Source organism: Anolis carolinensis, chromosome 2 (genome assembly GCF_035594765.1).
Source record: "Anolis carolinensis isolate JA03-04 chromosome 2, rAnoCar3.1.pri, whole genome shotgun sequence".
NCBI classification, from domain to species: domain Eukaryota; kingdom Metazoa; phylum Chordata; class Lepidosauria; order Squamata; family Dactyloidae; genus Anolis; species Anolis carolinensis.
Genome location: NC_085842.1, coordinates 285,651,103 through 285,664,523, shown reverse-complemented (window position 1 = coordinate 285,664,523; position 13,421 = coordinate 285,651,103). Strand labels below are relative to the sequence as shown.

At 36.0% G+C, this 13,421-nt stretch overlaps 1 protein-coding gene across 7 annotated transcripts in view; it reads left to right on the top strand.

Annotated features, from left to right (window-relative positions):
* The window catches only part of msh3 (mutS homolog 3), an 83,118-nt gene extending 69,990 nt beyond the window's left edge, over positions 1 to 13,128 (top strand). For 4 of the 7 annotated variants that reach the window (XM_062972291.1, XM_062972296.1, XM_062972293.1 and 1 more), the window contains 4 exons: positions 6,054 to 6,240; positions 7,800 to 7,929; positions 8,154 to 8,328; positions 10,580 to 13,128. In XM_062972291.1, coding sequence (XP_062828361.1) covers positions 6,054 to 6,240; positions 7,800 to 7,929; positions 8,154 to 8,328; positions 10,580 to 10,679 — 592 coding nt within the window. In that variant the 3' untranslated portion in view covers positions 10,680 to 13,128. The other 3 variants (XM_062972292.1, XR_010003556.1, XM_062972297.1) reach the window with 3 other exon arrangements.
* Positions 13,129 to 13,421: the final 293 nt, after the last annotated feature.

The following is a 13,421-nucleotide window of genomic DNA, read 5'->3' as shown; positions in this document are numbered from 1 at the left end:
TGTCTTATGAACCTCAGAAAAAACCTCAAATTCTAGACAGATAAACACAAAAAGTGGGGTCGAAGCCATCCTGTGTGCTGTTTCAACCAACTTGAAACATTTTGTGCTGGGATTCCTATACAGTCCACATGGATAAAATGATTAAGTCTTACTAGTCTAACAATAAATGTCTTATTAATTTGCAAATTTTATATATGCACTAAACCTTTTAATGCATTTTTGTTCTCCATTATTATAAAGTAGTACTAAATGAAAAATGAAAAGTGATTGACTAACACTTAGAGTTATATCTGGAAGAGATGCTTATTTAGTAAGATTAGGAGTATGGGTGTCAAAACCCTTTGAATATATTTCATAATTTCAAGAAAAAATGTATGTGCTTTAATATAGAATTATAAATGCACTTGATTGTTTCAGGGAAGAATAGCATCCACTAGCAGTGACAAATTGACAACTCTTCAGTTTTCAAAATTAGTGCCACTGCATTTTTATTTATTTATAAAAAGATGTGAGACTGAAGAATACCTACGTAGTAGAACAAAGTGCTAAACATGGTTCACCTAATGGAATCATAACAGACATATGCAAATTCTTAGAGAATCAGAAAAGTGCCTAAAGACAGAGGGGGGCCAAATGTCTCCTTTTAAAAGGAGGGGTGGTGGGTTGAAGACCCAGGCAACTTCTGACCATTCAGCTCAACTGAGGTCCGGGAAATGTTCTAGAACTATTTAGAATCAGCATGTGTCCTTCGAAAGAAGTTCATGCCAGACCAATCTCTCCTTTTTAAATTATTGTAATTTGCATTTACATAGATAAGGGGGATTCTGTAAGTGTAGTTTATTGTGAGTTCAGTAAGAATTATGAGAAGATAATTATATTCTTGTAGAAAAGTTGGTAAAATACTGTTGAGCATATTTGTAGTTGATTAATGAATAGAACAAAGATTAGTTAATAGAACTCAGGTGATTTCCTGTCATCTTTCTGAGAGATGACGAGGACAAAGTTTTTGGATAAAGAAGTTGGCATCCTCATCAAATGTCCTCACCAAACTGGAAACAGTAGCTCAAACCTCAGAATACGAAGTCATGATTTAAGCTGATCTGAACAGAACTGAGTCTATGGTGGTCATCTCATTTTGCAGTAAAAGTTTTGCATTTAAGTAGGTAAAATAAGGTGAAAAAATATAAAATAATACCTAGGTTTGCAATAATAAATATGAAAAGGATCTACAGGTCTTGATAGAACACAAGCTAAGCATGTGTGATGTTGTGGCAAAAAGAAAAACAAAAAAAACTAATATAATCCTGGAAGTATGAACAAACATTTAGGTTCCAGATTGAAGGAACTCATGGAAACACTGTTCTGTCTTTGTCAGAGCCCACAAAACTAGACATAATGCACATTCTAAAGTGGGACACAGAATGATAAAGTCTCCAGAAAACAGCCTTTCGAGGAATAGTTGAGAAGAGAAGATTGAACCTGGGGAAGAGAATATTGAAAGCTGCTATCTTAAAATATCTGAAGGGCTCTCACATGGAAGAGCATATGAATCAGACCAGTAGGTTTAAGAGCTGTTTGATGGAAGTGAACAAACCAAAAAATTGTGAACATTCTTCTCACCGTGAGGTGAATGCCCATTGCAGGAGTGTTTTAGCCATTTCTGCATTGGCAGGAGGATTGACAACCATGTGTAACTCTTCCTGCTCTGTAATTCTCTGAAGGAAGGAACTGTGGAGGTCATGCCATACAAAACATGGCCTCCATGTTTTGTAAGCCTATTTTCCTGTCTCTTCAACTGGTTAGAAATTCCCAGTTAAGTATTTCTGAGGGGATACGGTAAGAACCATATGAAACTATTAATGGTTTATAAATCATTAGTAATATATTTAGAATCTTTAATAATTCTAGCTGCATTAGCTGTTTTGATTCAACCTAGGCCACCATCTTTCATCTACCTTATACTAATCTTTATACCTACTCATCCCCACTATATCATGATGCAGTTGCATTGATCTGCTGTGCTGGCTTCTTCCTACTGATTCTTTGCATATTATGTGACTACAATATCAGGGGAAATTGGATGAACAAACTGCCCCCATTGCTGTCATCTTAGGGAGAGGTAGGTGTAATTCGGACATGCCAAGTAGAGAAACGGGTGAAAAGGGCGGGATAGAAATATTTGAAATAAATAAAAAATATTAGAAATTTACCCTATATTGGTCCATTGGCTTCCCTCAAGAGACCGGTTGTATTAACAACATACTTTCTGATTTACTGGGGCTGCTGATGGATTCCAAATGTTTCCAAAATAATACAGCTACTATCCATTACTTGGTTGTGGATAATGGACTGATCAAGTAGGTAATTTTGAGACCCAGCTAAACAAGCTTGGTGAAGTGGACCTTTTCTAGCATTGTCTGTCACAATAGAAATAAAGAATTATCTAATCTTGGAGTTGGAAGTGATTGATAGGGCTATCTAGTCAACTTTCTACTGGCATGAATACATAATTACAGCTCTCCTGAAAAGAATACCCATCCATCCTCTATTTATGCATCTCAGTTTATATCATTCACCATGGCAGTATATTGCACTATTGAAACACTCTTTATCGGGAAGTTCTTCCTAATGTTGTAATTCTGTGAGGAGCAGATGCAGCACCTGTCCATTTGGAGGAGGATAAAAATTTGCAATCATGCATAAAGATTCCACTTGCCATAGTAGCGCCTTTGAGGCTTTGTACCTTGCACTGTGCCAAAGAGACAGCAGAGATGCTGCTTGAATATTGCCCATTCTGTTGCCCAACAGCCTCCCTATCTGAACTCGCACAGGTCATCTGAGAAGTGTTAGAGAGCAGTAGTTTGTAGGGAGAGACTTCAACTCCATATCAAGGATGGCAGTTTGTAGGGAGAGATTTCAACACCCATGCCAAGCCTCTTTGGATGGGGATGACTTGGAAAACAATGGGGCTGTATCAGTACATTATTGACCAAATTCATGTTGACAGTACTGACATCTCTCTTATTTTTTGCTCATGGGAAACTATTAGATACTTTACAAAAGGTTAAACAACCTTGCTGTCGTGATTTGGTGGTAGCAGGCCCTCCCTGTGGCAATTTAGTTGAGACCTTGATTTCATTTTAGAATAACAAGATGGAAAGGGCTGTCATTCCTAAGTACCTATTTCAGTACTATGAAACCCATAATTCACCTTGGCACGCTGAAGATCTACAGGCAGTAAAACAGGATGCTTGGCATATGTTATCGTCACAGAATAAGGAGTATGGAACATCAGTGAAAGGTTTCATGCTTTTTATGTAGCAGTGAAATGAGAGGGAAAATTTTAGCATTCATTTCTTATTTTACCCTCAGCATGCTACCCAGCAGCATTGTTTCATAAGATGGGAATTGGGCTCAAGGACAACTTTGGTTGCCTTCTGTAAAAAATTTACTAGTACCTCAATGAGGAAGTTCCTTGTATATGCTCAGATCATGATACCAGGGTTATTGCAGAGTTCGATTAAGTGTCCAGTGGTCGATCTAACCAGGTTTCTTGGGATTCGTTTCATGATTCTGTGCACAACATGCTGAAATCACTATCCTGCTCTGACTATCAAGGCTGTTCTGTTAGCATAGAGTCCAGTTGGTTGAAGCCAAGGGTGTGTATACAATATTATAGAAAAGCTTAATGGGAGGTCATAATGGCTGTAATGAAAGGGATGAAGAGCATGTGCTGAGAACAATCCAAAGTTGAGAGTGGAGTAGTAAAATCTGCATCAGAAAATCATAGGGATTCAACAAACATCATAGATAATGTGGTTCATAAACAGCAGTCAGTATTCCAAACAGAGAAAAGTAAAAAGCCAAAACTACTAAAGTTTCCAGCATTTTGCACAGCATACAAACCTATTATGTGGCGGGTTCTTCATGGGTATAGCGTTAATGTCAATTTTTAATTTAGTAGACTATCAAAGATGGATGAATATTTTTGTATAAAATTCATTTGCACCCAATTCCAGCAGCCATTGTCAGTAAAATATTTAATAGTGTTTGTTTTAAGAGAGTTGTTAATTCTGTCCACATCATCAGTTTGCGTGGTTGTAAACTTTAAATGACTCCTATGTGTCCAATAATGTTTAGGGTCTGTGGGGCTAATAAAATGTCAGCTAAGAAATTCAAGCTAAAGAGAGCTGAGTTTGATTCTCAGTTGGAAGATAAGCAAACTTTCGAAGGTGGTATTTTTAATGTTTGTTTTCCAGAGTTGCTGTTTTATACAGACATTTCTGATCATTCATATTAATAGTTTATAGCTACATCAAGTAATAATGTCTCCCTTTTGGTTTCTATGACTTTGCTGAGTATACTTGGTTACAGAGGCTATGTAATCCAAATATAAAAACGGATTAAGCAATTGCTGATTTATAAAGAAAATCAGCTCCTGTTCCACATTATCTAAAAAAAGCAAAAATATTTTGGCAGCAATTGTATACCCCTATTATAATTTTAATAAAGGGAAAACAAAAACATTTTATTTTTGATATCAGATACATTTACATTTTAAAAAATATCTTGAAATATTGAGCTCCTTTTAAAATTGCTTGCTGAACTAAGTAATCTGTGATTTATAGTTAAAAATGTTTTGTTCTGTAGGAATACATAGAAATGATTTAATTGCTTATTTCTAGCCAGGTTGAATTTGCTGTGTGGTAATGAGTTGAAGTCATTATATTAGAATTCTTAGTTCAGTTGGAATTTTGTTAGTAACTATATTGGTGGAGCACGGCGAGGAAAGCCCAGTCAGCACATCACAGTAAGATAGGATTATGGGGAATCCTAGCTTAATATGATAAAGCAATATTTAAATGTGATCCACTTCCTCTACCAGCAGTGTACATTTTAGACTTCTGTGTGCCCAAATTAAGAAAAAGAAAATGGACAAATCCCCAAGTACAGTAGAGTCTCACTTATCCAACACTCCCTTATCCAAGTTTCTGGATAATCCAAGCCGTTTCTGTAGTCAATGTTTTCAATATATCGTGATATTTTGGTGCTAAATTCGTAAATACAGTAATTACAACATAACATTGCTGCGTATTGAACTACTTTTTCTGTCAAATTTGTTGTAAAACATGATGTTTTTGTGTTTAATTTGTAAAATCAAAACCTAATTTGATGTTTAATAGGCTTTTCCTTAATCCCTCCTTATTATCCAAGATATTCGCTTATCCAAGCTTCTGCCGGCCCGTTTAGCTTAGATAAGTGAGACTCTACTGTACTACTAAATTTGGGTGGTGTTGCCATTTTGTGTTGTGGATATGCCTTCAATTTATTGCAAGTTAATTCTCTTTGTGAATGTTGGAAGAAACTGAATCATTGCACACATTTTATACAGTATGTATAAAATGGCTAAATGCCTTTGTGTTTAAAATACAGTTTTGCCTTTTTGAGAAGAGTTAAAAGTATTGTTTTTGAAAGAGTAATACAACTCATTGCTGTGTGCCTTTAGCACATCATTTGTATCATATGTTACTGTTGTAAAATTTATGGTAAGTTAAATCTGTTTATAATGAATGAAATAAAGATTAATTATAGCAAGTGATTCCCAAAAATAGTTAAAACTAAAATTGATTTTAAAAAATGGCTAATGTTTCAATGTAAACCCTGACTTTACAAACAAAAGCAGCATAAATCATCCACTGTCTGCCTTTGGCATTTTCTTACATTGCGGTTTGCTGTTGAATGTGCCTTATTTTGTAGCTCTTGATATCCTCTTTCAGGGTATTAAACATTGATTCAGAGTTTAGATCTCTTTTCTATATACCACAATACTTACATTTGTTTGTTTCAGTCCTTTATAATATATTTGTTTTCCTGAATGCTTCAGTAGTCAGATAAGGTTGTGATTGACAGAGAATACAGTAAAATTATTCACTCCAAATTCATGATTTTTTGCCATTGCATGTGCATGTGCTAATTAGAAAATAATACTATTGTGTGATGGTTTTGTTTATTTTGTGTCTGATAAGATTGATAAGCCTTGTTTTTTACTGCAGAATGGGTGCCACAGATAACATATTCAAAGGCCACAGTACCTTTATGGAAGAACTAACGGATACAGCTGACATAATTAGAAAAGCAACTTCACATTCACTAGTAATTTTGGATGAACTTGGGAGAGGAACCAGCACACATGATGGAATTGCAATTGCTTATGCTACTTTAGAATACTTCATTAGAGATGTAAGCATATTATCTAATTTTGAATGGATGTTGATGTGAATAATGAGAGACACTCTTTGAAATTGTGACCAGCCTAATTCTAGAATCTTGGAGAAATTACATTTAGGGCAAATCACACAGCAAAATTAATGCAGAGAAAGCAGGTGGAAAGGTAGCAGGTCTCACCACAGTTAATGCCATATACCCTCATATCTGAAATTACAGTTTTCCTGGAGTATTCTCAGACCCTGGCCTTGGCTAAACTTCCACTGGGGAGTGTTTCAAATGTGTGGGAACGCTGAATCTTTCTCTTTATGTGTGGTATTTATCAGAAGGATGTGTTTGATCTCTAGCTGAGAACTGGCTCCTTTTCTCTCACACTGACAGAGCTGTGTCTGAACACAGTAGGATACAGGAAGAAAACTTGGGCTTACATGCCTTCCCTCACCCTTTATAGAAGATTGAATTGAACCCATAAGTATACAAGTGAGTTATGTTGAATATTTATAGTCCATCTGCCATGGAACAAATGTACATGTTGCATATTGCCCTTGGGAGATTAAAAAAATCAATACCAAAGGTGAAGTGTTAGAGTTATATGTATCTTTGATATGCTGAGTCACTTTAGTCCACAGATGGCTCTTCCAGTAGTCCAAGGTGGCCCCACATACATTGTACTGCAGTATTCTAAGCTTCAAGTGATATTGATGCTTTGTCACTTTTTAAAGTTAGCATTTTCATCAGATGTGTGGCAAATGGTAGCCAGTATGGACTGTCACAATCTGGAATGGATCCAGCATTCTAAGATTGTGAATCTGTGTGAATTAAAGAAACTGAATGCCAGCTATTAATGTTGGTAGTCATGTGGCTCCCATCTCCTGATGTGAAATATATTAGACTGTTTGACTTCTTGGGAGGAGAGCAATGGCCAACCTTGACAAAATAGTGAAGAGCAGAGACATCACACTGGCAACGAAGGTCTGCATAGTGAAAGCAATGGTATTCCCCATAGTAACCTATGGATGCGAGAGCTGGACCATAAGGAAGGCTGAGCGAAAGAAGATAGACGCTTTTGAACTCTGGTGCTGGAGGAAAATCCTGAGAGTGCTTTGGACCGCAAGAAGATCCGACCAGTCCATCCTCCAGGAAATAATGCTCGACTGCTCACTGGAGGGAAGGATATTAGAGGCAAAGTTGAAGTATTTTGGCCACATCATGAGAAGACAGGAAAGCTTGGAGAAGATCATGATTCTGGGGAAAATGGAAGGAAGAAGGAAGAGAGGCCGACCAAGGGCGAGATGGATGGACGGTATCCTTGAAGTGACTGGCTTGACCTTGAAGGAACTGGGGGCGGAGACTGCCGACAGGGAGCTCTGGCATGGACTGGTCCATGAGGTCACGAAGTCGAAAACGATTGAACGAGTGAGACGACGAAGTTTGGTGAAGAGATGACATTATGTGTTGAACATGAGCTCCTCTGGCCCCAACTATATGTTTTAAAGAGATTATTGATAATGATACTATATGGCTTCCCTGTTAGCTTTCCAATTTTCAGATCTGAATGCATTTTATTTCTCTAGGTGGGTTCACTGACACTGTTCGTCACCCATTACCCTCCCTTATGTGAATTAGAAAGAGCTTACCCAAGACAAGTTGGGAACTATCACATGGCCTTTTTGGTGAATGAAGATGATAGTGAGCAAAAAAGAGGTATAGTAACAAAGCTACCTAACTGGTTATTTTCTTCTTGCAGTGTCTCAATGTTACTCAGATTTACTGCTTGTTACCATATTTAATATTTGAAGAAAGGAAACTAGAGGTGTTTTAGAATTATGTAATAGTTGGAAGTAACCTTGGAGATATCTAATGTTACTAAAATATAACATTGGAATAATTTTGAAATCTCAATAGAAAAGTCTTTTTTATTTCTCTAGGAATGAAAGATGAAGAAAATCCTGAATTTGTCACTTTCCTGTATCAAATAAAAAAAGAAGTTGCTGCAAGAAGTTATGGGCTAAATGTTGCTAAACTGGCAGATGTTCCTGAAGAAATCCTTAAAAAAGCAGCTCACAAATCAAAAGAGCTGGAGAGATTTGTGGATATTAAAAGGTTAGAGAGTAAATTGATTGATCCCTTGTTTTAGTAGTGACATTTTTATATGGAGGTAAAGTAAACTTCCAGTACTGTTCCATTATCCAGGCAGCCACTAGGGGGTGCTAGAGAGAGAAGGATAGTCCATTTTACAGGGGTGGAGGATGGGTTGAAGGAGGAAAACCATTTCCCCCTGTTTTTGTGTTATTTCCCCTACCCATGTCCCCATCATGGAAATAACCCTAGTTTATGATAAGGGAAGTGGGGAGTGGGGAATGACTAGCGAAAATGGGGGAAATGGTTTTTCTCTTTCAACTCCCTCCCTGTAAAATGGACTATCTTTCTCTATCACTCCCAGTGGCCTCTGCCCAGATAATGGAACAGTACCAAACTTTCTAAGTAGTCATAAAAAGTAGGTTTAAAATAGTCTAATTTGATACCTCAATACTTAATTGTATAGGTTTAAAACCAGTTGTTAGTCCCAGCTGAAGTAGAACTACTGAATGAATGAGACTGTTAAGTCCCTGCTTATCTAAGTCCTGCTGAATCAATGGGGCCATCAAGTTTGGGTTGAAAATTTGATTTAGCTACTCTATTAATGGAAAAACTAGGAAACAATGTTTCACTTTATAATGACTGAGCATAATGATATGATACAGCATACCTATATACAGTATGTAGCATTTAATCTCAAGTCAAGAAAACAGAAATAAATGACTTTTAAGGTTTATTATTCAAAAACTGGGGAAAAGTGCAGCATTGCTTATATATTTCCATCCCACCTTTCTCCAGAATGCTGGTGGTTCATAGGGATTTAATGTTTAAAGAAAATAATGAAATTCGTTTCCATATTTCAAAACTCCCAACCTGCATTGTTTATTGTAGCATTTAAATGCTTGGATGGAAAGAAATCAAACCAAATGAATGGTTTGATTTATTTTTATTTTATTGTGTGAAGGATTATTTTGGGTCACAGCTGTTTTGAAATACTAAGCCAGTATCCAGTGAAGTTACTTTTCATGTGGAAGCAGCTGCCACAGCTGAAAACATAAAGTACAAAATCTTTATGCCTCCTGAAGCCATCTCCTACATCTTGAACACTTGTCCTAGACCTTCCTGTCTCTTATAAACATGCTCTTAAGGCTGTAAAATTCTGTAGAATAGATTTTCACACCATAGAAGATTATAGTAGAGCCAGGTACTATTTAGGTAATACAGTAGAGTCTCGCTTATTTCCATCATTTCTATGCCGCCCTTCTCACCTGAAGGGACTCAGGGTGGCTCACAATCTGGCAAAATTCAATGCTGGTATACAGTACAAAAGATAAAACATAAGCAATTAAAACTATCTATTTAGCATAATACAATAAATATATTTAAAACAGTACAATAAAAATACTTAAACCATTCATCCACAGAAACCTTGCACGTAAACCTTAATCCAGACCGAGTCAAAGCCAACATCGTTCATTCATTAAACGCTTGCTCACGAAGTCAGGTCTTCACCTTTTTCCTAAAACTCAGAAGGCTGGCATAAACTGGCTGGTAGAATGTTGGATAAGCGAAAATGTTGGATAATAAGGAGGGATTAAGGAAAAGCCTATAAAACATCAAATTACATTATGATTTTACAAATTAAGCACCAAAACACCATGTTTTTCAACAAATTGACAGAAAAAGCAGTTCAATACATAGTAACGTTATGTAGTAATTACTGTATTTACAAATTTAGCACTGAAACATCACGATGTATTGAAAAAAATTGCTACAAAAACATTGACTACTAAAAGGCAGACTGTGTTGGATAATACAGAACGTTGGATAAGCGAATGTTGGGTAAGTGAGACTCTACTGTATGTGGTGGGAAGGACAGTGGTATGGTGATAATTCTCCATAATAAAGATATAAACTGCATATAATTTAATGAGTTAAAAAAGTAAATAGTTGAGAGTAATAATTCTGATAGTTTAAATATTAAGTCAGAAATCATTTAGAGGCACACAACAACAAGAGTGAGTTTGAACATAACTTTCTTTTAAATAAACATTCAGTTTCATTAAGGTTTGAATAGAACTTCAGGATGAAAGTTGCTTCTATTTTTCTCATTTGTCAGGTTTTGAAATTAAATTTAAATATCTTCCTAATGTTCTTTTTAATTAGACAAATGAATGATTTTATTGATTAGTTGCTGTGACTAAGAAAAGTGACTAAGATATTTAAATGTAATGTGCAATAAATTTTAATACTTTCTGGGTTTGTTTTTTTTTAGAAAAAGGCTGTTGATCTTTGCTGAATTATGGAATATTCACAGTGCTGGAGAACTGCAAAAATGGAAAAATATGTGTGAATCAGATCAGATACAACCTTAACATTTCTTCAGACTCTCCCAAATGAAAATGGAAATAGCACAGGAAATTTAAGATAACTGATTAGACAAAGAAAGACATGCAAACTGAAATTTCAGAGCCCTTAATGAATATAGTGGTGGAATTTAGATGGCTAATATAATCAGGGTTGTTTAATTCATATAAACTGGCTCCAATTATATTGTTTGGAGCAAGTTGCTGGAGGACAATCTTGTGGGACAAACTAGACATCAGAAGATCCACACCCTTTTTGTTTTTGAAATGCAATTATATAAAAAGAAAAGACAAACCAAGCAACTCTACAAATAATCCCCAGTTTTACAAATAGCAACAAAATTAAGCACCTGCTGATTTGTCCTAAAATTTGAACTCATCTTAGTTTTCTCCACTTTTATCTTCTTTCTTTTCCTGGACCTTTTTTTGAGTTCTAGCCGATTTTTTCCATTTTGTTTTATCGACGGGGAGCTGAGGAAGTCCGTATCTCTAAATAGGTCATTGTGTGAAGTTTACTTCTTCTTTTTTTTTTTTTTTTTTGGCCTTGCTGAGTTTGAATCAGGATCTGCTGGTGTAGAGAGTGCAGTTACTATATGTCATGGCACTGAGTAAGCTGACTTAGACAAAATGCAAGGCATGTTCTTCAGGGCAGTGTGAATGGGTACTGTGAGCTTGCAGAGCAGGCAGTCATCATAGGAGATGGCTGTCTCATGAAAACCTTAGAAAAGGGCTGGACAGTTCTTCAGTAGAAGACCGGATGAATCTGGATATCGCACCTGTACTCATGAGGCCAGGAAATGTAGGTCAGCATAGGATATGGATGACCTTTACACTGCCACACCAGACCCATCCACTTTGCCCCCTTCTGCCTTTTCGTGCTGACCCTTTCTTGCTCTCTCATTCCCTCATTTGTCACCCAGAACATTCATGTTTAAATTCAACATTTAAAAAAGCTGCTAAGGAGCTGAGGTACCTTTCATCTCTTGAACAATTTCTAGTTGAAATCATTCTGAACCACATTGCAGAGAAATATATAGGTATACCAGATGGCTCATAATTTGTTTTTCCTTTTTGGATAAACAACAAGGGGGGATACTTTGGGAAAACATATGCAGAGTGTTATGCCCAGAGTCGCTTTTAATTTTGAAACAAATGAACAAGTGTGTGAGATCCATCAATGGGTCTTCTGGTGTCTAATCTGTTTTGGCAGCCCGTAATAGAACTACTGCATCAGAAAATCACGGAATGACCCTTTAACATGGGCTTTAACATCAGGGATACATACAAGGGCTATAATAAGGTGTAGAAGATTTTGTTGGAAGAAAAAAATCGAATGTATCTTTCTTTTACCAGAATTGTCAATCCCAACCATCCTCTTATATTCTGAAAATTTGTTCTAGAGACTTGAGGAAACAGTGGGTCAAGTTTTTGGTGCCATGGAGTCCTGCAGAGGGGCAGATAAGGGGGAAGAAGAGAAATGATATCTTGATTTTACTGAGATTGATATGGAGGTGCATCATGAGATCTTGTCCTATGTGCCTAGACCATAAGAATTATTTAAATACAATAGACATGTTCAACGCTAATGTTTAGTTTTTAATATTCCTTCCTAATATCTAATCACTGAAAATAGAAGTATTTTATTAAATGTCCTCATAGGATGTTTCACAAAGGCAATTCTTGCCTATGTCTGCTCCAAAAATGTACTTAATTAAAACACATATTTTGCTGTTAGATGAAGTTAATTGGAATTATTGATAGAAAAATCATGAAAATCATAAATTATAGAGATATAGTCTTGTATTAGAGAAAATGTTCTTTAAAGACTACATTTTGTGTCTGGATCAGTTACAATGACCAAATAGTAAATCCTTTGAATTAATATTTATTAATGTTTATTTGTGAAGATAGTTGAATTGAGCTGTATCAAGTCTAAGGAGAGAGTACAAGAAATCCAATTTAAACTACAGTTTAACTCAGGAAAGAATAATGCAAATGATTAAACCATTTAAAGCAGGTTAGAACCATTTAAAATTATGTATATGTACAGACTGGATAAAATATTCAGATCAGAAATTTTTGTAAAATAATATGAAAGTTCTGTTTGCCATCTGTTCAGTTGTACAGAAGTGTATCTTCATATTTTATAGAATTAGATTTAATTTTTGAAATGTGGGTACTGTTTGCTTGCATGACTGCTGCATTATCAGCCTTGTGATGATAATACTCCTGTGGTGATCGTGCCTCAGTATTGCCACTCTTCCCAAGTGTGTACAACTACCAGGATGCTCAGTGAATTCAACTTCTGACATATGAAAAAAGATATTCCTAATATAATGGGCCGTTCACCTAACTTTTTGCTCTCACCTAGCTAAAGTGGTGGTAAGTGATATACTACCCAGGCAGCAGATGTGGTTATGCTGAAAAAAATAATAAATGTTTATGAGATACAATTCAATACGTTTATGGAACTTTGATTTTAATAACTGTAAACTACCTAGTCTTATGACAATATGTAGTACACCTTCACATAATATCTTAGACTTTCAGACTGTTTCTGTCTCAATCTACCCTAACCCTACCTTTCAATCTCAGCCTCATAAAATACTGCAGCAACGATGTTTAAGGTGCTGACCCACACTTGCAGTAATGAGTCCTACAGTTTTTTGTTGCTGGCTTGTTGGCTGCCATCAAGTTGTTTCAGATTTACAATGACTAAGGATGAAGCTATAGCAAACCTGTTATGAAGTG